Below are 25,697 nucleotides of genomic sequence, written 5' to 3'. Positions count from 1 at the left end.
TCTGAAGATCCAAGACAAATATCTCCCTCTATGAGAATACCTTCAGTGGTTTCCTTTGGACATTGTTATAATTATAATTTTTATCTTCCCAAAAATGTTTCTGTTTGAGCTTCTTTGTTGAAAGGAGTTTTTTTTTTGTTTTTGTTTTTGTTTTTGGATAGAGAATATTACTTCTGCAGGTTCTCTTTGTTTGTATGGTCGGTTGGTTGGTTGGCTGGTTTGGAGTTGTTTCCCCAAGGTTTAAATGACATTATTTTCACACTTTTTACCCTTGTTAATTATGTTGAACAGCCAACACTTTTTTGTTTCTTGGATTAAAAAAAATACTCCCTTTTTCCTGTTAGCATCTCTTGCACATTGTTGCCTCTGTTTTCAGTGGTTTTATAATTACTACCTAGGTGTGGATGTCTTTTTAACCCTACTGGAGCTCATAAGGCCTCCTGCATGTTTGCATTGGCGTTATCATCAACTATAAAAACCTCTCTGCCATTGTTCTAGCAATAACGCCTCTTCCCCACTTGGGCATTCCCAGCCTCCAAATGCTGCACACATTCTAGGCCTTTTCACATATCCCCTCCCATATCAGTACTGAATTTTCTCTCATCTCAGTCTGCCTTCTTCTGAACGCTCTTCTAAACCTTCCTCCGTACCAGCACCACTTCAGCTGTGGCTAACCTGCTGTTAAACACGTACACACCCTGACTCCCTGCTTCCCATGACCGTGTGTAGTACAGACCCTGCATTTACTTTCTTGCTATTTCTACCTTTGCTAAATTCCGAGCCTTGTGTTTCAGAGAGTGGGTCACACTGCTGTTTTCTGCCACCTCTTGTTTGTGCTGGCTTTTTGTGCTGACATACTGTTTTCTCATATTTATGGCTGGTTTATATAATTACAATCTGCAGGTTTTTGCATCTTAAAGAGCGTTCTTGGTTATGAGCTATAAAATTTCACAATTGGAAAATTGCATAAATTATCCAAATCCTGTGGTGATTCACTCTTCCTTCCGAGGAGACATGGTTGCTGATGCCAGACCTCTCTGACCACCGGCACTGAAGGACTTAGGGACACTAGTTCATCCTTATTCCTCCCTGAGCCCCGGCACTGAAGGACTTAGGGACCCTAGTTCATCCTTGTTCTGTGGCGCATCTAGCTACAGATCAGCGAGAGTAAAGCCCGTCAGAGTCCTACCCTTCCTAGACAAGCTTTGGAAGACTAGTCTCCGTCTCTCTAGCCTTGCTGCAGGATCAGGAGGTCATGCACATATCTCAGCCCCTCAGTCTAATGCATGGGGGCTGACGTAACCCAACTGTCATTATCCCCTGTGCTCTCTATGGCCATCCATCCTCTTTCTCCTGGAGCGCAGCTAGCAATTGTTAGCCATGTGGCAAGCACACTGCTGATAGAACTCTTGGGTTATTCTCACAGGCTAGCTGGGTCAGCATCCACCTTATTTTCTGAGGCTCTCTTATCGAGATGTGGAACTGACTAGGCTATGTTGGATGACCAGTGTGCCCCAGAGATCCACCTGCCTTTGCCCCACAGTCTTGGGATTACAGGCATGCACTACCATGCCTGACTTCTTATGTGGGTTCTGGAGACCAGAACTCATATTCCATGCTGGAAGCTCTATACTTTACTGAGCCAGCTCCCAAATTTTCTGTCTTCTTCCGTAGCGAAGTTAATGAAAACAATCTCACTCATTTTAATTATTGTTATGGTAGTTTCCCCTTTTGAATGACCCCCCCATGTTCTTTATTTTAAATAATTAGATCTTTGCATTACTTCCCCCAGTCATCTTGACCATTGTTCACAGTATGAGTAATTTTCTCTTTCAATTGCAGTATTCTGGAGTTGACTTGGACCAGGCCCTATTTCAGCCCTTTCCGTCAGAAATCATATTCCAGAACTATTCTCCCTGTGAAGTCTATGAGGTTCCATTGGTTTTAAGAAACAACGACAAAGTGAGTATGTTTGCTGGCATAGGCGAACTCTATAACTTGTAGTTTTCTTCCCTTTTGTGGTCTTTTCCATTATATGACACAGTCTTGAGACTTCGTCTGCAGAAGACTTGTCTCGACGTCCATGCTCCTTTATAATTAAATGGAGGGCTTCTTCTCTAGCCTTGTGTCTTTTCTTCTTTAGAGATAAAACTAGGGTTCGTTTCAAAGAAAAGAATTCAATGCCAGAGGATTTCCTTGACACCTGATAGTAATGGAAGGGGGATTATGGGAAAGCTTTGAGTACAGTTAAGTGCAAAAATAAACAGATGGTGTGCGAAGGGGGGACACCTCAGCAATACTAAACTCCAAGGGAAAGATGATAGGAGTGTAGGAAAAGAGGTGAGCTACAAGAAAAATGAGAAACTGAGTCCATGCAGGAGCCCAAAGCAAGCGGGAGGACGTGGAGGTGTGTTCACCCAGCAGCTCACTAAATGGCTCAGTGATGTCTTTCAGAGATCAATAGGGTGATTAGTGCCAGCAAAGCCAGATGCTGGAGACAACGGTAGGTTTAGAGTTTGGCTTTGTTTGTTTGTTTCTGGCTGTACGGCTGTTAGCGAGAGAAGCTCACAGCAGAAGCTAAGGGTAAGCAGAGCCATGAGAGAGAACGGAAGGTGCCGAGGGTCCTGTCCCTGGGCCTCAAGAAGAGCCACATTCTGTGGACACAGGGCTGCCAACAGGTTCATTTCTCATGTAGAATTCTCTTCTCCCCTCTTACAACTGTTTTATACTTGTTATGTATTATTAGGCTAGTAAGGATGGAGTGGGCCTAGTCTCTAGTCCCTTGTAATTCCTTCCAACCCTAAACAAGAAGCGACTATCAGTAGGTCTATCTGAGGAAGTTGGGGTAAGGGGAATATATAAATTTCATCTTCCAAATGGCACAGTTTTTGTGGATAACCCAACACCTCTTGGGTGAGATTCAGCCAAAGCATTGGCCCCACAGGAAGTCCTCAACCAGGGACCTTCCAATTATAGACGAGCAGGTGACTCTCCAGTCTCGGCAGGTTTGTTCTCACATGTCTTACACCAGGCTGTGTGCTGAGAGGCAGATATAAGCTCTCTTCTCTCTTCCTAACATACGAGTGCCCATGGAGACCAGAGGTGTCGGATGCCCCTGAATCTGGAGTTACGGTCAATTATGAAGCACTCAACACGGGAACTGGTGTCTGAGCCTGTACTCTTGAGCACTGAGCCATCATCTCCCTGGTCACCATGATGCTCTGGTGATGCTCTGGTGAACACATATGTTGCTCTTTTCCTGTCTAAAATGTGCTCTCCAACCCCACACATCTGTCTGTATGCATGTATGTGTGTCTGTCTGCCTGTCTGTCTCTGTGTATATGTCTGTCTGTTTCTGCCTGTGTCTGTGTCTGTGTCTGTGTCTTTCTCTCTCTCTCTCTCTCTCTCTCTCTCTCTCTCTCTCTCTCTCTCTCCCTCTTTCCCTGACCCTCCCCAGGGTCTCCCTGTATAGACCAGGCTACTTTTGAGCATCTGCTGATGCTGATGTTGGTACCTCCTCCTGAGTGTGTGCTTAGTCTTGAAGACTGACTGTCAGAGCCCTTAGGATAAAGGTAGACTCCACCATTTCCCTTTTCAGCTGAAGCCATTGAAACCCTGGTGAAGGCCACACATAGCAAGGAGTGGCCACCTCCCAACACCATCATGCTTACTGTGCCTTCCTCTGGTGCCTGGTGTGACCATCGTGTGTCTCCCATGCAGATCCCAAGGATGGTAAAAGTTGTTGAAGAAAGCTCACCTTACTTTAAAGTCATCAGCCCCAAAAACATCGGTCACAAGGTGGCCCCAGGAGTGCCGTCTATATTCCGAATCCTCTTCACTCCAGAGGAGAACAAGGTAATGACAACACTGGCCAAAAAAAAAAAAAAAAGAGTATGTATCTCAAGCACTTCGTAGTTCAACTCACAGGACTGCCTGGTGTTCACGGTAGTGTTGGTGGTATTAGGAGTGGGCTGTGGTGGTGGTGGTGGTGGTGGTGGTGGTGGTGGTGGTGGTGGTGGTGGTGGTGGTGACATTTATTTGGTGGGTCTTGATATTTTGGCAGTAGAACTGGTGATGGTATTTTGTTGTTGATGGTAGTTGTATTAGTCTGGGTTTTTGTCAGTGGTTTTATTATTGTTATGGATACCTGAGGGTAGGTGTGTGAAGAAGGGATTTATCTACCTCCCCCGTCTTAGAGGCTGACCCTGCCAACAGCTCTAACTGCAGCAAGCCCACCCACTACCTTAGCTGAGTCACCTCATGGGGGATAGCATCCTCTGCAAAGGGGAGATAGCATGGAGTTAAAGGAAACTAGAACTTGCAGAAGGACCAGCACTGAGCTCCCCTCCAGTCTCCACCTCTTAAAGGGATACCACCTCCCAACACCATCATGCTGAAGACTAACCCCCTGCCGCCCCTGAACCCCAGGACAAGCTGTGTGCAAACACGGCATCAGAGCTTGTGTTGGCGGTGCTCTGGAGATTGTCGCTTTTAGATTTGGTGGTGGTGAGGGTAGAAAGGGAGGTAGCAGAAGGAGGGTTGCCATGCTACTAGCAATGAGCAAAGAATTGTTGGGTGACGAGGGTGCCCATGAGCCCTAAGTCATTGGTCTATGAAGAAGCCTGGCACTGCTGGACACTCCCTGCTAGCCTGGATCCAGCAGGTTTATACTGTGTACAGAGAGCCACCAATAAAGAGAAGGTCCTGCCTGGACGCAGTGAGCTGAGAGAAAGGATAGACAGTGGGTTTATAGGACAGGACACTAGTAGGTTGTGTGTCCTCCCTCCCAGGATTCTAACATAACTTGGGAAAGAGACCTGAATTCAAATATTGATTGCAGTCAACCTCAATTTGAGCAAAAATATAGTCAGGGCTCCAGGCTGAGATGGAATTTCCTGATCCCCACTGTCTACCAGATAACTGGTTCTCCGTAAAGGGCTGACTTCCGGTAAAATCTCCCTCATCCACAGCCAGGAAGAAACAGCTAACAGCAAAGCCCTGCCTGGTCAGCTGAACCCTGTCTGCACACGAACAGCCAAAAGCTAAGGCCCCTTTCCCTCAGCACCACCCCCAGGCTTTCCTAGGTCATGGGAACCCCAGCTCTTCCTTGGAGGGAAGGAGCTAGGATGCAGGAGTCGCAGGCACAATTGCTGGTTAGGTTTTCTCCTTCTTGAGCCCACCTGGGTACTCAGGAGATGGCAGAAGGGATCTCACCACAGTGTGGAGGAACTAGAAGGGAAAACAATAGTTAAATGGGTAGAAACAAAAGGCTCCATTGTCAGCATAGGTAGGGGAGATGATTTCCCAATGCACCACCCCTTCTGAGGCGCCACTAGCAGTGGACAGTTGTTGGGAGAGGAACAAGCATTCTTTCCTGAGGATGTGGCCACTGATGAGGTCCCCATGCTCCAGAGGCTGTCCCCATGCCTGTGCACCTATGGGCAGCATCGACTGAACTTAATGAGTTATCCTATATATGAAGTTGGGAGGGAGCATATTGAAAGAGACTTGGATGGGGAGATAATGAGTATATATGATAATATTTCATTCTATATAAGTATGAAATTCTCAAAAACAGAGCCCTAGGATAAAGAGGTGGGCTATGGGTAATGTTAATAGTGGGAATGCTTATCTGTATGGTGCCATTATAGTGGAAATCAGTAGATGAGCCAGACAAGATAGCTCTGAGCCACTTCTCTGCCACTAAGACTCACCACCTGCTGTTAATGTCATCACCAGGTCTCACTGCTAATGTGGCTGCCACTACTTTCCTGAAGGGCAGCAAGGCAGTCTCCTGTGACTCTCTCCTGCCTCGTCACTGGTCATACTGTTTGTTTCTTGGGTGGTGTTTGTGGAGTTTCTGTCCTGTTTGGTGACCGCTGACAGAAGGGAAGCTTTTTGCTATGGATTGTCGAGCCAATCCCTGGTGGCCTAGGTGCCCAATCCTAACCATGCAGAAGCATGAGGCAGACAGTTCTCAAGATCAAGGCCTTCTTGGGTGATAGAATGAGTTCAAAGCCAGCCTGGGTAGCTTCCTGGGATCCCATTTCTTGATTAAAAAGAGAAGAAGAAGAAGGCCTGAGGATACAGGTCAGTGATGAAGGACTCACCCAGCAAGCATGAGGCCCTGTAGGTGATATTCTGGTTTCCAGGGCTCCTCTTACAGCTGCCAGCAGTATCCAGCGTTCAGTGTCCCACTCCTCACTGTTGGGAAGCCGACAGGGCCTGTGCACAGAATGACCAGCTAAACTCAGGCATGCTGTCTTTCGTGCTGTTGCAGAAGGCAGCAGAGGAGAAACGAAGCCAGGTATGGCTTAGGAAACAGTCATTTCACTGAGTGTCCCGGTTTCTTCTGTTGGCTGAATTGATAGTCAAAGAGTTGAGCACCACACAGTTTGCCTCTGTGTCCCCTGCTGCCCGTTCCCTGGCCATTCACAATCATGCTCCTCACATCTGGGGGAGGGGTGAGATATGTAAATTAATTTAATAAACTCTATTTAAGATTAAATTAAGACACATTTAATAAGCTCAGTTGGATTGTCAGCACCAGTGTATATCAGCACATTGAAGATGACAAGCCATTTGCATTCTCGCCTGCCATCTTTTGATTGGCTTCCTGGGCATGGCGGTTGCCAAGAATGCCAACTGCCCAGATAACAGGTGCAGTTGATTTACTTTGGCTTTCCCTGTCTCCTCCCACACAGACTTAAAAAAAAACACTGTGTTATTAGTCTACTAATGCCATTGTATGCAGCATGCACCATGGAAGCGTAATAGTCAGTGTTTTAGTCAAATAGCACCAGGGAATTCTGGAGCCTGTCATCTATTTTCTTGACCTCTTAAATTATGTTTATTATTAAATTGAGCTGGGAAAATATTAAGCTCTGGTTAGGAAGCAGCACAGTATACTGACTTAGGCTCGAGAAAACATGTTTGTATAGTGCTGCAGGGTGAGAATGTAGCAGTATTGGGAGGAGGGAATGCAGGGTGGAGCTTTAAGAATCATGTTAGATGAAATCAGAATGAAGGCACATCATTTATGGTTAAATCTAGGTGATGAGTGTAGAGGCGTTTGTTACACTATGTTTTCTCTGCGGATGTTTTTAGGGGAAATGGTCAATTACCTGTCAAAAATGGTTTTCCTATAAAATTTAATACATGTCTCAAGAAGGAAAAAACATTAGCATATCTTATGTGTCCTAGATATATAATAATCATAAATTCTATTGCCAGAACTTTGAATTAAAGTGTAGATACCATAACATCTTTTAGGGTGGATATGAGATGGGATCCCGTGGCACCTAGACGAGCCTTGAACTCACTGTTCAGCTGAGAATCCCTTCGAACTATTGACTCCCCTGCCTCTGCCAGCTCAGTGCTGGAATTATCAGCAGCAGGCATGTTCTCCTAATCAGTAATTTCAGTCATTAGGAATTTTATTTTCTTTCTGTCTAGATTCAGCTCTCCCTAGTTCTGTCTAGGCCTGTCCTGTAAACCCACAGCCCAGCATAGTGCTAGACACATTGGAATAGAACATTGAAATGTGATTGTAAGCTGGCCTATTGTAAGTGTGTCTGTTCAGGAAAGAGGAAAATCCAGAGATTTGGGGCGGGACTGGGGTGACAGAAGGGTTGCTATCTGATATGTAGGAGAGAGAGGCTGATCCTAGGAACATGGTGAAGGCAGAGAGTGTGTGGATGTGGAAGCAAGCTCAGGTGACTGGCAGGGTTAAGGGCACTAGATCACGCTTCTTTGCACTTAAGGGAAATCACTTGTCCTCGTGGGTGATATTATTCACGTGAATTCTAAAAGTAAATTCACATTATCTATTTAAACAACCAGTAATTAAAATAAATTCATAAATCCTGGCTCTCTTTCCATATCCAAGGTCAGAAATGGTTCTCTTAACAGATGGGATATAGCTACCCCCAGGAAGCTGAGATCTTAGCTCAACAACAGGAGGTGCTACCAGTGGCACAGGTCAAACCCAGGATATCTGGTCAATCCCTTTTTAAACTCTCTAGGATTTCCAAAAGAATTCTAGTTTCCAGTTTGGAAACTCCAAATTCTAGCTCCTAAGGAATTCCTTCTGAGGGTGAATCTAGATTGAGAAGCTACTATCTAGCAAATGCTTGTCACTGGTTAAGGATTTGGAAGGTTATCCAGACGACACGGGGACTTCACTAACTCCTGGCCACATCGGTTTTCACTCTGTGCAATTTCCCCCAACACAGAAGGCAGAAAGGGGAGGTAAGGCTTTAGCCTCTTTGACCTTGACCTTAACATGTAGTCATCTGTTGGAGTAGAAGGCACCATTTCCCTCTGCCGGGTCTCCAAAGATATCTATGCCCTTTTGCTTCCTATCAAGGAACTAATGTAAAAACCAGGATTTAATTCTTTTTACTCCCAGAGAATCAATTCTTCTCTGCTAGTGTTTTCTGCTGGTTTTCATGTTTGAAGAGGGAGGTCAGAAAGAAGGCTGTCTGGAGAGCACTGTTACTGGGGTAGCCTTTCGGTGGAGTGATTCACGGCAGAGTCTCATGGTAGAAGGGAGAGAGCTTGGAACAAATACCCTGCCTTTGAATGGTGACCTAGTGGCTCTGCATCCCAGGAAGGAATTCCATCAGCTGGAGCAATAGCTTAGGCTCCTGAGTCATCATATCTGAGTTCATCCCAAACCAATAAAGCAGTATCTACTGGCATGTTACATAATCTGCGATAGATAGTGTATTATATTATGTTATATTATATTATATTCCTAACCTTGGAGATTGGAGTGTGTTTTAAAGGCACTGTTTTACATTGTCTTCATGTTCTTTTCTGGGTGTGGGAATCAGTTAAGAGAAAAAAATTGTGCCTCAGTGTCTAACCTTCACTTAGGAATTTGAGAAGACTCCAAACTGTCCTTGGTACCATGTCAGTCAGCCTCCTCAGCTATCTCTAGCTGCCTTAAACCCCTTACACAGCAAGGCATAAGACACATCAAGAACTAAAATAAAACACCCCAGGCTTGCCTCTGAGCCTGGTTCTGTAGCAGCCCTTCGATGCCTTAATTAATCCTCTTCCGACTGCTTTCCAGTTTATGGCTACCAACAAAAACTTTGCTGGCTGGGTTTGAGCACCTGAAGAAAAATGAAAGCAGTGCTTACCTCTTTAAGATGCCGCTGTCATCTGACTAAACAGTTGTGTGATTGAGTTTTATGGGGCTTCCTAAGACCAGATATTTCACTATAATTTGTACTTCCTTATGTCCGGATGTCATCATTCCCAAGCTTGGCATTGCCATCTGAAAAGCAAAATCAATTGTGAGGCGAAGAGCCCAACAAATTAACTTTAATACATTTTGAGAGTACTGTTCATTAATTTTTATTGCATACACCTACCTGAAGACTTTATGTTCATGGTCCCCCTTGCCAGGAACACTCTGTTCCCTGGATCTCTCCTCGTTAGTTTCTTTTGTAGTCCAGATCTCCATCAAAGGTCACTTCCACCAGGAGGCTTGCTTGGTTCTTTAAGACTAACGAGTCCCGTACCACACAGCATTTGTCTTAGTTACTTTTCTATCATGATAAAATACCATGAAAGGCACTTACAGAATGAAGGTTTATTTGGGATTATTGGTCCAGAGGGATGAGAGCCCATCACAACCACTATCAGGGAGCCATGGCAGCAGACGAGCCTGGCCATTCGCATCTTAGATGGCAAACACGATGCAGAGGAAGCAAACTAAGAACAGGGTGAGGCTGCGACATCTCAAAGCCCACCCTCAGTGACACACTTCCTCCAGGAAAGCCACACCATCTCAGCATCTCCGATAACACGGCCAACTTTGGGACCAAGTGCCCACGTGCCTGAGACTGTGGGAGACATTTTTCATTCAGACTGCAGCTCTTGATGATACTCCATTTTCTCAAAGCCCTCACTGTGCCCTGACTTACCTTGTCCTCATCCTGGCATCATTTTCAGCGGGTGCCCTTATGATCACCTCAACAACACAAGGAAGCACATGCAGACCATTCGCCAAATGGCTTTCACCCAGCACTGTATTTAACATGTGAGATTGAGAACTTCCTCCTTGGCAGACATTTGGCAAAGCGAGCACATTAGCTCACGGTTCAGATCAGTATCATCTCTTGCCTGGGACTACAGTGGTGACCTCCTAGCTGGCCTGTCATACTTCCCCAGCGAGTCATCCAGCTATATAGCTTCAGTCCCCACTCTGGCCACTCTGACTAGCACGCCTCCTCTTTGTAGAGGTCCTTCCTGGCCCCTGCCCAGTATTCTGTCCTTTGATCACTTTATTTATTTACTTATTTTCCATTCACTACTATCCAGTGTTGTATTACTGATTTCTCTTAATTCAGCAAACGTTCACCAAATGTTTGATAAGTCTGAACTCTGATGTAGTGTGGGATGCCTAGAAGTCAGTGGCATGGAAGGGCTCAGCTTAGATGGAGTAGACAATGAGTTCTCTGTGAGAGAGTGGACAGAAGCACCTGAAGTAACCAGAGGACAGCGAGGTGTGAATGGAGCAAGCACTGAGTGTGAAGGCTCGGAGTGGCCCTGGGAGATGGTAGCTGCATGGAAGAGCGAGCAGGACAGGGGGAGATATGGCTGGGGAGAAGATGGAGGCCTCACTGTGGAGTCCCCAACCAGTGTGACTTTGACCAGAGGCACAGCCTGAGCTCACTTCCACCTTAACTGGATGGAAATGGACTTTGAATGAGGAGGGTCTCAATAGCCCAGGAGAAACTGCCATGCTAGGATCAGGGTGGCAGGAAGTAGCTGCACTCAGGATATCTCTTGAATGTAGGTAGGTTCTCAAGAGCACCAAGGAAATAAAGGGGGGGGGGATCTAGAATGTGTTAGTCTGTTCAAGGTCACTCAAATGACGGGGACATCTGCAGCAAACCTGAGAGGATGTCTTAGAACTGAGTTGGGGTGTACTGATCAGGAGCTGGACCTCAGCTGGCTTTGTGGGGTCTTCGTGGGGACTAAGAAAAAGTCCGCAGCCTGGGCTGATTCAGTCAGGTCCAAGAAGAGTGGCTTGGGTGTCAGCTCCTGCTCTCAACTCTCACTCCTGCCCATTGGCAGGGGATTTTATGTGGTGTTGTATGCTGCAGTGTTAATCAGGGGGTTTGGTGTGGGACACGATGTATTTCCATCCAGAGAGGTGCCTGCTGGGAAGCTGGGTGTGGGGCTGGGGGTTGGAAGGTGCAGAGAGAACCACAGGTTTATACACCGGTTATTTTGCCCTTATGTTTATTAATGCATCTCCACAGTGGACGGCATTGTATTGCATATACATTATGAAATAATGTCCATAGACATTATTCGTGTGTTCATTTTCTTTTCCATCCTCATGTAAAGAGAAGAGGTTGTAACCACGTCTGTTTCCTAGCCAGTACTTTGCCAGGCACCTGTACCCTCACCAGAATGACTAGACTAGCGGGGAAACCCACAGCTTCCTCCCTGCCCTGTGGCATCCTGAAGTGCAGGGCACAGCTGATCTGCGTCAATCTGTATGCTAGACTTTCCCACCCCTACTCTGTCCCCAAAGCCCAAAGAGACCTGTTTAAAAGAAAAACAAGAATAAAATAAAAAAAAAAAACTCCTTTTACAGACCACTGTAAAAGGAAAACTAGGGGTTATGGCAGGCATTGTGCAGAACAACTCAGCACGTTCCTCTACAGACTTCTCAGGACAAATAGTGAGGTGATCTCTCTGGCATCCTTTCTATTGAGAGGCAAGGGCCTGGCCAAGTGTCAAAACCTATAAACCAGTGGAGAAGCTTGGAGTTAAGGTTTCTCAAACAGTTGGAAAATGAGGTTGGGGGGTGGAAATGATGAAAGTCTGTAGAGGAACTCTGAGTTGTTCTGCACAATGCCTGCCATAAACCCCTATTTTCCCTTTTACAGTGAGCTTGACCATGTTGGGGTCCCCACAAATAATGATCGTATCCTTTCCTGGCAGGATTATGCCCACATGTTGACCTGTATTACTGAAAGAGAAAAGTTTGTTGTGCCCGTCAAAGCCAGAGGGGCTCGAGCCATCCTGGACTTCCCTGACGAGCTGAATTTTTCCACTTGCCCTGTGAAATACAGCACCCAGAAGATTCTGCTGGTCCGAAACATTGGCAACAAAGACTCCGTGTTCCACCTCAAAGCTTGCAGGTATGCATTCCTGCAACTCTGGCCTTTGATCACTTACAGCCAACTCTGGCTGGACTAGCTTTGGAGGTGGCTTGGCTTGTTACAGCTTCAGCTGCAAAGCTGGGAGACCACATTGCTGTCGACCAGGCTGTGTCTTCATCCTAAAGGGATCAAACATTCCAGGTTTACCATCCATGTCTTACCAAATGTCACCTTCTTTAATACATAGGATGACCCATGGGAATTTATAAGCAAACCTAGATTTTTTTTTTGACCAAGAATTGAGAATATTGGCTGTGTTCATTTGCTATTGATGATACACCAGGTTATCATAAATTTAGTGACTTCAAACAATATAAATTGATAATTTCACATCACAGTGGATATCAGCAGGCCTTTATCCTTTCTGGAGGCTTGTGAGGAGAACACACACCTTAGCTTTTCATCTTCTACAGAGTTGCCCATATTCCTTGACCTGTGATCCTCAGTTTTTTCATCTGAGAAATGGGGGGCTATAGTCACTTTATAGAGTTTATAGAGGATAAAATTAGTTAGCAAAGCCAAGCTGCTGGAGTAATGCACATACTGTATAACAAGTGTCTGTCCTTTTGTTTTTTTAAAGTGAGCTAATGCCGGGTGGTAGAAAGAATACTAGCTCCCCAAATATTCATAATTCTAATTTCTGTTAAAAAGAAATAAAAGATGCTGCTATGCTTGGTTTGCAGAGGAAAGCTGACACATAGTTTCCCTTCAGGAATGAGTTTTATCATATTGATATTTTTATATGTAAACAAGAAGTCACCCGATATGGAAAAACAAATGCAGGCAGAATGTCCTCTTGGATCGGTTGTTTAATTCTTAACACTTTTCACCTATCAGTTTCTTACATATCAGATACATGTAAATGCCAAGAAAGCAAACAAACAAACCCTCAGTCAACAGTGTAACATTGCTGACAAATATCAAAGGCATTTCTGTTCATTTACCCATTCAGCTGTGAACAAATTACCACATTTTCCTAGTGCAGTAATTCAGAGTTTAAGTGAGGAGTAAACTCAGGGGCAGCTGGGAATCAGCGTGAGAGACCCTATCCCCACGTTCCCACCTTACAGCTGAAGGTGGGAGGAAGAAAATGACCTAGCAAGTCCCCCACAAAGTTATCACCGAAGCTGTATTAGCACACACAGACTTGGGGCTTGTTTACCCTTCTCCTGTGTGGCTGTCATCACCATTCGGGTAATGACCTTCCAAGCCTCTTGCGTCATTAGATCACACTGTGTCTGACCATGGGTCACCAGAAGACTAGAGGACAGGAGGAAGGGGGTAGGGGGCTCCTTCTCCCTCTCTTTCCTCAGCTGAGCCCTGTCTTCACTGTGGTCCCAGCTGCCATCAGACTGGACCCCAGGATCTGATAACCCTCCTCACTTCCTCTTCCTTTTGCTTCTGGTCTAAGGTTTGGGATGTCTAGCCGCTGTTGGCCATCCCTCACTGTGTGAAGGCAGGTTTCTCATTTTGCCCGTCTTTGTGTGGTCAAGTCTCTCGAGTCCCCACCTTGCAAATTCTGTTGTTTTCCTCTCCACACTCTTTGTGAAACTGTACCTTTGTGCCTGTCCACAAAATTGATGATTTCTAACCACATTGCCAGCGCAGTGAACCGCAGGGCATCCTTCCTGCGGTCTCTTTTCTGCATTAGCTACATTTGGCTTCTCTTTGCAAGTGAGGCTTCTCATGACTGCAGCGAGAGGGACGTGGTTGGGTTTGTAATCTGCAGTTGGGATTTCTGCAGAGATTCCCTAGTGGGTATCCTTTCTACAAACCACTCAGGTGGTCTGTCTCCCAGACAGGGTGCATTTGTCAACACGATGCCAAATAGACACATAGAGATAGAACTGGTGGCCAGTGGAGAATATAAAGGCAAAGGCCTTGCCTCTTGGTCTGAACACTTTTAGTTCAAAATACAGTGTGAAACAATATCACATAGGAAATTCTGTTAAAACAGATCTTGCTTTTGTTCTCATTTAAACAATGGTTTAAGTGATGTATAAGATAGTTCGGTTTATATAGACGATAAGAAGAAGAGTTGGCTCCCACATCTGAGGCCCATCAAAAATTGTATCTTACTGTTTCATCTGCATGCGCTCAGCAAATGTCTAGGGTAAATAAGTGCTCAGTAAATGTTTATGGGATGCCTGGCCGACAATATGTCACAGAGGCAAAGCTACAACTGCAAACCTCCGCAATGACTTAAACTAAGAACACACGTTCCAAGGACTATAAAATGGGTGTAATGGTTTCTGCACTAATACAAGGAGCAGCGGTGTGCTATAAAATATCCAGAGAACATACACAATTGCCATTCCACTTTAGTGCAGCTTTGACCTAGAACTCTAGCAGGTGACACAATAACGTTGACTGCTAAAGGGGGATTAATATTGGGAAGAGGATGATAGAGGGTTGGGAAGCACCTTAAAGACCTAAAGACTCAAGTTGGAAGTGAAATATCAGAGAGACCATGGGGAGGAAAGGCACTAAGATGATAGTCACTATTTAATATACCAAGATGAGACTCATGATTTTTCAGAAGACCAAATTCCATCCATAATTAAGAATTTGATATTAACGAGGGTGTCATATCAAAACTAAACAGTGTAATAGTTAGAACCCGCCCCAGACCCCGGAGGATCACTGCTCTTCACTTCTTTGTAAGAGTGTTTTCTGACACTTGATATTTTGCAGGCGGTTCGGCCTGGAGGCCTCTAGTAGAATGAAGTGCAAAATCCAATTACAGGCAGTGATTAAACACCAGTGCCTAACGCACTCTGCCCAGTTAGCATCTGATGTATTGAGAGAGCTTGGGCAGCTCCAAGAGGCGAGCGTGATCCCAGGTGACTCCTCTCACTGCTGAAGAAGCTTAGTCTAATCTAAAGCTATCAATTAGCACGCGGGGAAAAGTATCCATTACCTCTCTATAGAATTTAGAATCCTGCGGGTCCTAGAGATGTGACCCTGGCGTCACCTTCTCTGCAGAATATTAGCTGAGGTTCTGCAATAGGATCGCATCCAATTCATTTCAGCATGTTCTTGTGCTACCGAGATGCATTTGGAAGGAAAGTGAAGGCGCAGTATTAGAAAGTGGAGAGGCAAAGGAGAAGTCACAGCTGTGTTGTTCTCAAAGTCAGAATGGGGCCCTGTCCTCGAGGGTCAGAGTCTTACTGAGCCGGAAGGGAGGAAAGGACCTTGGGCCTTGGAAGACTCAGCATCTTCCATAAAGGAAGGATGCCTTGGCTGCTGGAAGTCTACTCCTTTTCTATTCCAATTATATAAATTGATAGAAGAAGGTGAAAGTTTTATTGGTGTTCATGATTGACTGTGGCCAGGGGTGCAGCTCAGTGGCAGAGTGCACTTCCCTGCTTCTTCCCATGGCTTACCTTGCACCAACATTAACTTCCGTGTGTGCCTCTCAATAGCTGATAACCCTTAAGCGGAAAGGGGGTTTCAGGAGTGGGACCCCACATGCAGGCCCACAGGCGCTCCACACGTGGCAGTGTTCTGCGTAAGCGGTGACTTGGAATCTGAGCTCTGAGCAGTGACAGTCAATGGAGTGTCACATGCAGGAAAGCCATGTATTTTCTGATAGGATCCTGGCAGTCGCAGGTTGTCTATGCAAGAGGCTGTCTGTTTGGTCGCAGCAGGTGCAGTACTTGGGGGACTTTTTGGGTAAGGAGACCAAAGCCTCCCACCTGCCCCGCCCCAACCGTCTGGGAGTGTGACAAGTGATACATGTGAATGCGGGCAATTGGAATGCAAAACCTGGGTGGGAACAAATTGTGTTTGGCTTTGAATTCTGAGGGTTTGAACTTGATTGCTTAGATCACCAGGCCCAGAACGGTGTTTGGGTAGGAGACTAAGTTATGCTGTACATGGGTGTGTAACAATCTCCCCAGAGCTGAATGAAGGCAAAAGGGGCAGAAATAGAAGCTCGAAATTAACTGAACACCTGAGTATATCTTTAGGTTTCCTCCTCCAGCATTGCTGGAAAACTGGTAATGATAAAATAGCAATAAACATTTGTATCATGCAATACTCCTGGGGCCAGACATTATCCCAGACACCTTATCCCTTTACTCCACACGGCAACCTTATGAGGCAGGTGCTGTCTTGACCAATTTTTTAGATGAGAAAACAGCTTTTAAATAACTTGTCCAAGGTCATGGCACAGCCATTCGGTCATCTCCAGAGGTCAATGTAAAGGTCAACAACTCCAGGTTACCCTGAAGTAGCGCCAAGAGATCACCAGAGAGTTGGTATCATGTCTACTAGGAAAGGAGAGAGAAAGAAAGATCAGGGGTTGGAAGAAAAGATCCAAACAGAGGGCAATAGAGAAAGTGAATAGGTATTATTCCTGGAGGCCACAGAGATCCCAGCGAACAATCTCAGCCACCACCTCGTGCGACCCATGTGTCTTCTCTGTGTCCTCGTGGCAGAGAGCTTATGTTCTCTGAATCTGAGTTTGTTAGCTACAGGCAGACTCAGAGGATGCTGATCCCAAATGCTGTTGTAGAAGTACGCAGAAACAGCTTAGCCTGCCAGCTGCACTGCCTACCACATTACTTTGAAAAACTAGCAATTTAAAGACGTGAAATGGACCGTGAAAATAATTAAATGGACTGAATTTCCTGTTTAGAAGGAGGAGCTCCATGAGTTATTCAAGGTGCTTCATAGTCAGGTCCAGCTTACTATTCCATTCCAGGACCATTCAGTGAAACTATCCCGTGCTGCTCAAATCCACCCTCCTGCCTCCTGAATCTGAGTCTCCAATTCTGCTTTCAAGATGCAGAACTTGCCCTGTTCATCTCCTTCCTTCTTCCTCCTGTGTGTGCCCGGGAAGCTGACCTCTATGGTACACTTCCGTAGGCCTTTTGACTTCTGTTTGGATTCAGCCAATAGGAGCCTGGGATAAGCAGTCAGACAGAGGGTGAGGTGAGGGACCAGGGTTTTTGTCAGTTACGGCTCATGAAGTTATCACAAAGCACCCACCAGAAATAACTTAAGCCAGGAAGACCTGATTTTGCCTCAAGTCCACTACAGCAGAGAGGGTAGGGAAGAGCAGGTCACTTGACGGCATGGGGGACACTTGGCTGGCTTTTTCCCCTTTTCTCCTCTTTATCCCGTTCAGGCCCCTAGCTCACGCGATGGTGGCACCTGCATTCAGGGCAGGTCTTCCCCCTTTAGTCAGCCGTCTGTGGAAGCCTCGCAGACTTACCCAGAAGTGTGCCTCAGTGATTTGAAACCTCAGTAGACTCGACAATGAGATGCCCATCATGGTATTATTTACTGCAGGGCTTCCTAGGCCGTTCCCCTCCCTTTGCTCACTAGGCCTTCTCTTGGGATTCCTCCTTTCCCATGACTTCTTGGGCCTAGAGACGGTAGCGGCTGGTAAGAACCCTGAGGTGTTGTGTCATCTCTTGAAGTTCTCTCCACTTCTCCCATCCCCTTAAAATGGAGCCTTGGTAAGCTCTCCTCTGGGAACTCGGATAGGGTTTCCACTATTGTGATCTGCTCTCCTCTGGACTCGCCACACTGGACTTTTAGCCCTAGGAAGGCAGGATTCTTTTCAAATAACAGTCTATTCAATATTGCAATCTCTAAGTCTTGTGGGCACTGTTGACTTTTATCCATTTTATTCCCAGCAGGAACACCCCACAAATTTAAAAAAAAAAAAGATCTGAAGGGCAAGAACACAAACAGGAACACGAATGAATGACTGGACCTGTCGGGTCTCTCGCCTTGCTGATCTGTTACTGTTACTTTAACGTTCAACCTGCTTCTTTCCCACCAATGGGCAATCAGTACTGCACTTCTGAGCAGGAAGTTGGGTGTGAGCCCTCTGAAGATCCGGAGCCTCTGCTCATCCCAAGAGTCGGAAGTATGTTCTGATCGTGCCTCCATGTGTTTTACAGGCCTTTTTCCATAGAACCAACGGCTGGGATTCTTAACGTGGGGGAGTCCATGCAGCTAGAAGTGGACTTCGAGCCCCAGACCATAGGCAACCATAACGGGAAGCTCATCGTGACGTACGACACTGGTATGCTTCTTTCTCTTCCCTTCAATTTCAGTTCTAGAGAGGAAGAAAGGGCAAATAGAAAAACGAGGAAGCCAAGATGTATTTTGCTGGCACAAACTTGTTAAGACTGGAAAAGTAGAGAGCCAGACTAGGAATGCGTCCACCAGAAATGATGTCAAGTCCTATAGGACTCACCAAATTGGCTGCCCCATACTGAAAACCTGCACTCAGAAGTCATAATGGTGGGTGGAGGTTATTTATATGTATATGAAAACTTGAAGGTACTGTTTATCCCATGTGCTTTCCGTTTGACCTATGGCTGGCTGCTATTGTCTGACATTTTTAAATGTATGTACATCCCAGTCCAGAATATTCTTTTATGTGCCTAAGAGTCTATTAAGATCTCATGGCCTTAAGCCTTGCATCGAGCAAGTGTTGTTATAACATCCCACATAAATCCCAGAGTGTATCTCTTGTCACTAGCATCTTTTTGATGGTCGCATCCCATAATTAATCATGGAAATTGCATATTGTGTTTTTGCTACTATTTAACTTACAGCCATGTCGACTGCTGTCTTTTGAAACATGCAGATGGCACTGTAGAGGAACCGTTTAAGCACACAGCCAGAATAGAGTCAGCCATGGTATTGAGGTCACAGGTCAGAGCTGCTGGCTTTGTACATTTGTGTCAGAGCAACACAGTTGAGACTTTTCCTAACTCCCCACGGTTAAGCGGTCCTGCTCCATCTTGTCCAGATCAGACACCGCACAGCCGGTGGCTTGGTGGTATGTCTTCCTGTTTCTGTCAGCTGTAATTCACTGCCTCCCAGCTAGAGAGACTTAGTTTAAACTAGCTTTAGCGAAGGAGGAATCTTTCAACCTACATAAGTAAAGCCACCTCTCATGGCATGCAAGGATGTCACTTTGCAAAGCATCTGGGTCATCTTACATGAAGTCCACCAGCGGAGACTGAGAGTTCCAGCTGCTCCCCATTCTTAATGCTGAGGGCCACTCTCTTCACATTTGATGCAGTAGGAGTGTAAAATGGAGTCAAAGAATGGTCATGATGTGAGACTTCTTTTCATGTATAACTAGCCATTCCTGTATCTCTCCTGTTTGTGTAACTCTTTTGCTTGTTCATTTTTCTTTTCTTGTTCATTGGTAAGAAACCTTTCCAAGTGAACTCTCTACATACTAATCCTAGTCGGATAGATGTAAGATTTGTCTTTTCTCCCAGTCTCCAGCATGCCTTGTCATTTCTTCAGCGACAGTTCTTGATGAGCAATGGTTTTTACGTTTAATAAACTCTGTTACCATTTTGTTTTTAAGATAATTTTTCAGCTTGTCAAAAAGTCAGCCTTTGCCCCCTCTGTGGTCACAAGCATATTCCATGTTTATGTCTCTAAGAGATGAGCTTTGAGCTGCTGCGCTTAGGCTGGAGATCCAGCCCTGACCTAATTGTGTGTGCGAGACCGGACATCACTTTCTTTTCTTATGCTCATCATCAGTTTCCCTCACTCTCACTGTCTTGCTCTTGATCACTGCTCACTACCGCACACTCTGTGAGATTAAAACAATTCCCCCCACACCTTGGGTTTCCATGACTTTCAGTCTAGGGAATGTCAAATGCCTTCATTAACATTATCATAGATTTTCTGATCTTTAAGTTTTCTAATGTGGTGACTGATTTGAAATGCCACTTTCTGGTATAAATACAAATTTTAAAGTTTGAGAAATCGCTGAGGTAGAGTTTGCTAATAATTTGTTAGAGAGGTTTATGTTCAAATTCATGAGAAAAAATTCTGTAATTTTCATTTTACATAATAGCTTTCTCAGGTTTTTGTCTGATGAAACAAAGTGGTCTCAAAACACAAATTGAGTCCAAAGGTACAGAGAAACCCTGTGTCAAAAAATAAAACAAAAAACAAACAAACAAACAAAAATCAAGTTGAGTGTTACTAGGAATTATTCTCTTCTCTTATTCTGTGGAAAAGCCCTTCTTAAAGATTTGTGTTGTTACTTGCCTAAATGACTAAGAATTTCTTTCTTCAAGTGTTGACAGAGGTTTCTATCCTGCCCAGTTCCCACAGTCGTTAAGTCCCAAAAAAACCACACAGAGGTCTACATTAATTATAAACTGATTGGCTTAGTAACGCAGACTTCTTATTAACTCTTATATTAGCCCATTATTCCTGTCTATGTTAGCCACGTGGCTCAGTACCTTATTCAGCAAGGCAGTCACATCTTGCTTCCTCTGTGTCTGCGTCACAACTGCAGACTGAGCTTTTCTCTTCCCAGAATTCTCCTGTTCTCATTGCCCTGCCTCTACTTCCTGCCTGGCTACTGGCCAATCAGCATTTTATTAAACTAATACAAATGACAGGATAAGAGACCATTGTCCCACAGCATTTAAGTCATACTTTTCTTTGTCAAAAGACATGTAGATTCTTAATGTAATTACTAACTTGTTTTTCTTAAACAAATTTCCAGGGATTTTGTCATATAACTTGAAATCTTAAATTTCCAGCATAGGGTTGTTGAAAACAGCAGCTCACGGTCTCTGTGCTGCTGGGAGGGCCTCAGCGCTCCTCCTCTGTCCTTAGTTGCGGGTTTCCCTAGGCTTTATCCATTTATTCATTTACTCAGAGGATCAACTATAGTTGATTTTCTTTATTGTTCGCATTTTTCAAACCTTATTTGTTTTTCTTCCTTATTATTTCCCTCAGGCTTTCCTTCTTGTAGCCATTCTCAATCTTAGGGGAATACTTAGAACACTGACTTGTAACATTTAGTCTTTTATAATATGTATATTTAAGACAAAATCTTTTATCTAAAGTTGGATTTATCTTCAATGCATATATATATTAATGTTTCATATTTCTGAAAACTTAAGAATTTTCTATTTCAGTTTTTCTTGTACTCAGAAACTACTTAGCAAAATATTGAATAATAGTCAAATTCTTGGGAATTTTGTTGTTAGTGGGTTTATTTTTTTTTCTGATTTCTTCTTTAATTCTTCCAGTGACAGAAAATGAATTCAATATGATTTCAGGCCTGGAAATCAGTTGAGACTAACATTTTTATCCAGAGTATGTTCAAGAGGAGTAAATGTTCTCTACAATTTGAGGTTGTATATTCCATAAATTACAATTAGGTGAAGTTTACTAATAATCATGTCATTTGGCCTATATCTCTACTTTTTATCCTTTTCTTGGCAGGTAGCAAAAGTTATTAAAATTCACAAGTATAATTATGGATTTAGCAATTTTCATTTTGGCATTTTGAAACTATAATACTTGGTATGCACAAATGTAGTATGAATATAGTTTCCTGTCAAAATAACCATTTTATCATTATGAAATATCTTAGTGCAAGTTCTGATATTACCATCTACTTGGTCTGACATTTGTGCAATAGAATAGCTTCCTTTTGATTAACGTGGACATTCAATACTCTTTTTATCCTTTTACTTTCAACTTCTCTAGGCCTTCTTATTTAAAGTTTGACATTTAGAAGAGCCAATCCCCAGGTGAATTTTTAATTGACTCTGAAAATCTTTCTCTTATTGTTATTATTTTATTTTATTATTAAATTGTTCCATTTGGTCCTTTTATATGGAATGAGAGCCCTGACATATTTAGGCTGAGGTTGCTGACTGCTGTTATTATGAGCACTGTGGGAAATAATTAATTGAATTTTAACTACACCCTTCCCATTATTAGCTGTTGGTGTCAATAGCAAGTGACATTTAGAAATGAGTGTTAATATACTAAGTCAATGGCGTACTTTTCCTACCTATGTCCATATCTTTGTAAGACATCATTTTCTGTCAGTCCACCAAAACCAATGTGTCAGGGGAAAAAGGTGCCCTTAGACTTTCCTTTGGGTCACTAGATCCAAGATTTGAAGGCGGGGTTTGGAAAAGCACAACATGTGCCTCTGTGCTCATAAAAGAGTTGTTTGGTTTCCTTATTTTAAAATACTGCTTATTTCATTTTAACTCATCCTTTTTAATGTATTGAAATATATTTATTATAGGAGTATAATTTATAATTAAACAAGTCTTCATGTGTTACAGTATAATTTAGAAAAGTTTCATTAGGTTTTGAGATTAGTCATCTTAGATTGTTCAAGTGATAGAGTCAAAGCTTGAAAGACCAGACACATTTTAATCTTGCCACAATCAAACTCAGTTCCACCTAACCCAGTACCAATCTAACCTGGTCACCAACTAACATGGTCATCATCTAACCCAGTCACCATCTAATCTAGGTTTTTAGGAAGGGAAACTGGAGCCCTAAGAAACTGAGAAACTTCCTGAAGGGCACATATCCCAACCAAAGTCCAGTTAGAACTCAGAGGTAGACCCTGGACTCCTGAAATCTATCTTTTACACCCCAGGATATCTCCCCAGCCTTTCTCATCACTACACAGACATTCCCCTCTTTCATTTGCTGGCATTGAAATGCAGCCCATTCTCACAGAGGCCACAACTCCAGTTTTACTTCTGTAGAAGTGTTTGAAATGACACCTACGCTTATACGGATACTCCTGTGTTGTAAAGGAAGGGTAGTTCGACCCACAGTGAATATTTTGTGTGTTGAAATCTAGCTAGTCTTGGAAAAGTTAATGTCCGTTCCCTGAGGTGCTTCTGCCATCTGTGGTAAGTGAATAATTTTATGAAGATTGAAGATATTATTCTTTGCATAAGAAGATCTGCCGATAAGAGCATGCTTTCATCTTTATTGTAGGTTATCAATGCCCAGAACCTTCCATTAGTGTAAGGCTGCAATGATTGCCTAAGCCCACGACCCGCGGAAGCCCTTCCAGTGGGTCATGGTTGTTGTCTTCCCGTGTCACTGAATCAGCCTCAGACTGAGCTCTCTGCAGCTGCTTGACATATGAATTGATTCAGGAAGGATGTTAATATGGGCTAGTGATGAATGTCTTTTCTTTCTGCTTCCTCAAACAATGTTCTAGAAGATGACTGACTTCGCCTCAGCGGGAAGTGCTCAGTCATGTCTCTAGCCCTTGTGTGGTCCTGCCAGCTGTGGTCTCCCCCTCTGCTTGTTCTCCATAAACCACAGCTACAGTTCTTTTCGGCTTCTGACAGGAGTTTGAACCAGTGCCCTGCTCCTTAAGGAGGTCAGATATAGTTCTTCACCAATGCTGGCATTTGCTCTCTCCCATTTGCCTGAACCAGAATTCTCCTCCCTTCCCCCTGCCTCCCTCTTTGTCCTTGGAGTATTAATGGATAGTAAAATTAAGTCTGCTTAGGCAGCTGATTTACCCAGAAATGATTGTCAGCTTTACTCACGGCAGCAGAAAAGATTACACGTAGAACTTCTCAAGGTTTTATTCATAAGAACAAAACAAAAGCAGGCAGTGTGTGGTGGCCCCCGCATGTAATCCCTGCACTGAGGAGGCCCACGGGAAACAGTGAGTTCTAGGTCAGCCTAGGCTCTATCTGAAGTTGTACACCAGAAAGACAGTGACAAAGCAAAACAGCATGAACAAGAGTGTCAGTTCATGTCAGGCAGACCCTCATTGGCTGCAGGCATCTGCTACCTCTGGCTTTTCTGAGATGTTTCTGAGCCTTCAGGGAAGGGGAGTGGTACAGATTCGCATTCAAACCTTAGCTCTCCACCCCCTTCTATCTCTGCATGACCAGCGTCTTTGTGTTAATCACCAGCCCCAGGTGACTGGCACCATTGGCGATGATGGCTGCCGTAGGCCAGGGAAGGGAGCCTGTTTTCTTCAGGCGTGCAGCCTCTGAGAGGCCGTTCATGCTCCGGTGGACGCCCTACATCCACGTGTATACAGGCAGCACTAAGAAGACTCAGTGGGTTTTTAAAAATGAGCTCACGAAGCTGGGCAGGGAAAGCAGAACTGGGAAGAAGGGAATGGAGAGAGGGTTTGCACAAAACACATTACATGCATGTATGAAAACCTCAGATTTATGTCCGTCAGACTGAGACATGGAAACAGCACATGGGTGCAGCAGGACAGACGAATGGCCGCTCAGCTGCTCAAGTCCTGACATTTTCAGCCGGGCGTCGAGGAAGTTTATGTAATCTGAGGCCTCCCAGAGAGACTGGTATTCACAAAACAGCTTTGTTTGACAGAAAAAGACATTTTTTTTTTTCCTGAACATTCAGTTACTTGGATGAGTCAGAGAAACAGAAATCAATGCCTGGTGAGGTGGTTGTCACCTGAAAGGTGACATTAGCCACTGGCATAGTTGGGAAGTCGAACTGATGGACCTACCTCCTCAGTGGCTTTAGAGTCTTACGTTTCTTACTGAAGAGGAGATATTTCAGTCTAGAGCCAGACGTGGGGACATAGGCTTTTTCCCCCAAAGGCAAAATGGTGGGTTATTATTATATTTTTATATAATGCATTTTATTTTTATATAATGCATATTTTATCTGGTTTTCTTTCTAAAGTATAACATATTTCTTTTTTATTCCTGTGAAGGCTAATAAAGAAATACCAAAAAGAGAATATAGCGAGCAATTGATTGTGATTAAGGAGGGGAAGGGAATAAATACAAGGGGAGAGCAAAATAACAGTAACGATTGCTGGGAAAGTCCTAAGGGATCCCACTATCAGTCAGCTGCCTGAATAGCAGAATATACGTGTGTAGGTCTGTGTATAAATATGCATATGCAGCTAAAATGAAATTGTCTCATCTGGGCTGACAATACGATTTCCAGAAGTCAGACATTTTCTCACAAGACCCCCGAACTAGGCATGAGAAGTCCTCTTTTGAGTGATTGATCAGGATGTCCAAGAGAAACCCAGTCATTATAGACTATTGCTTTTTTCCTTGGTTGCTTAGCCCCCAGAGGTAGAAGGCAGAAATCCCAGTGGCTGAAGATATCATGGACTTCAGATGCAGGGACCAGAAGCCCCTGAGCTGCAACTGACCAGAATGCCTCCTCCCTGCGGGCCAGCTTTCAGGGTACCAGAAGGTGCCATACTGTTTTCCAAAGGAGGAAAACCACCAACCGGCCTGCCCAGCTGTGATGTCTATGAACCACAACAATGACCAGCATGGCAGGAGAACCTATAGTGTCATCTAGTGGCGTGCATACATTAATGGTAGCCGACGGCTCTCTAGTTGGACTTAAGGCTCACTCAGCAAGAAGGAAATCATGCCTGGTATTGGAAATCTAGCCAGCTACCCAGGACTAGGAAAGCCACAGATCTTGAAGGAGCTAGGAGCCTCTGATGAGTGTTAGCATGTGATCTTTCTGGGTTTATTTATTTCTTTTCATTTCAGAGATGAGTGAGTATACATGACCCAGGGTCATTTAATGACTGTATCTATGTAAGGCCTGAGCTTGAAGCCAAGTTCCTGGTGTGCTCTAAGCTAGAGCCCCTTTTATGATGTGGGAGTGTCATATATCAATCTGTTGATTTCATTGGTTAAGTAATAAACAAACTGCTTGGGCTCATAGCTTAGAACATAGGTGGGT

General features: G+C 44.3%; 1 protein-coding gene across 2 annotated transcripts in view; it reads left to right on the top strand.

The window, feature by feature from the left end:
- Window positions 1–25,697, top strand: part of Hydin (HYDIN, axonemal central pair apparatus protein) — a 332,133-nt gene that overhangs the window by 47,079 nt on the left and 259,357 nt on the right. For both annotated transcript variants that reach the window (XM_005345678.3, XM_026777026.1), the window contains exons 4-7: window positions 1,843–1,962; window positions 3,721–3,855; window positions 11,974–12,173; window positions 18,113–18,237. In XM_005345678.3, the coding sequence (XP_005345735.1) occupies window positions 1,843–1,962; window positions 3,721–3,855; window positions 11,974–12,173; window positions 18,113–18,237 (580 nt within the window). The remainder of the gene's footprint in view (window positions 1–1,842; window positions 1,963–3,720; window positions 3,856–11,973; window positions 12,174–18,112; window positions 18,238–25,697) is intronic.

The sequence above is a fragment of the Microtus ochrogaster genome, chromosome 4 (assembly GCF_000317375.1).
Source record: "Microtus ochrogaster isolate Prairie Vole_2 chromosome 4, MicOch1.0, whole genome shotgun sequence".
NCBI classification, from domain to species: Eukaryota; Metazoa; Chordata; class Mammalia; order Rodentia; family Cricetidae; genus Microtus; species Microtus ochrogaster.
This window is presented reverse-complemented; position numbering and strand designations above follow the sequence as displayed.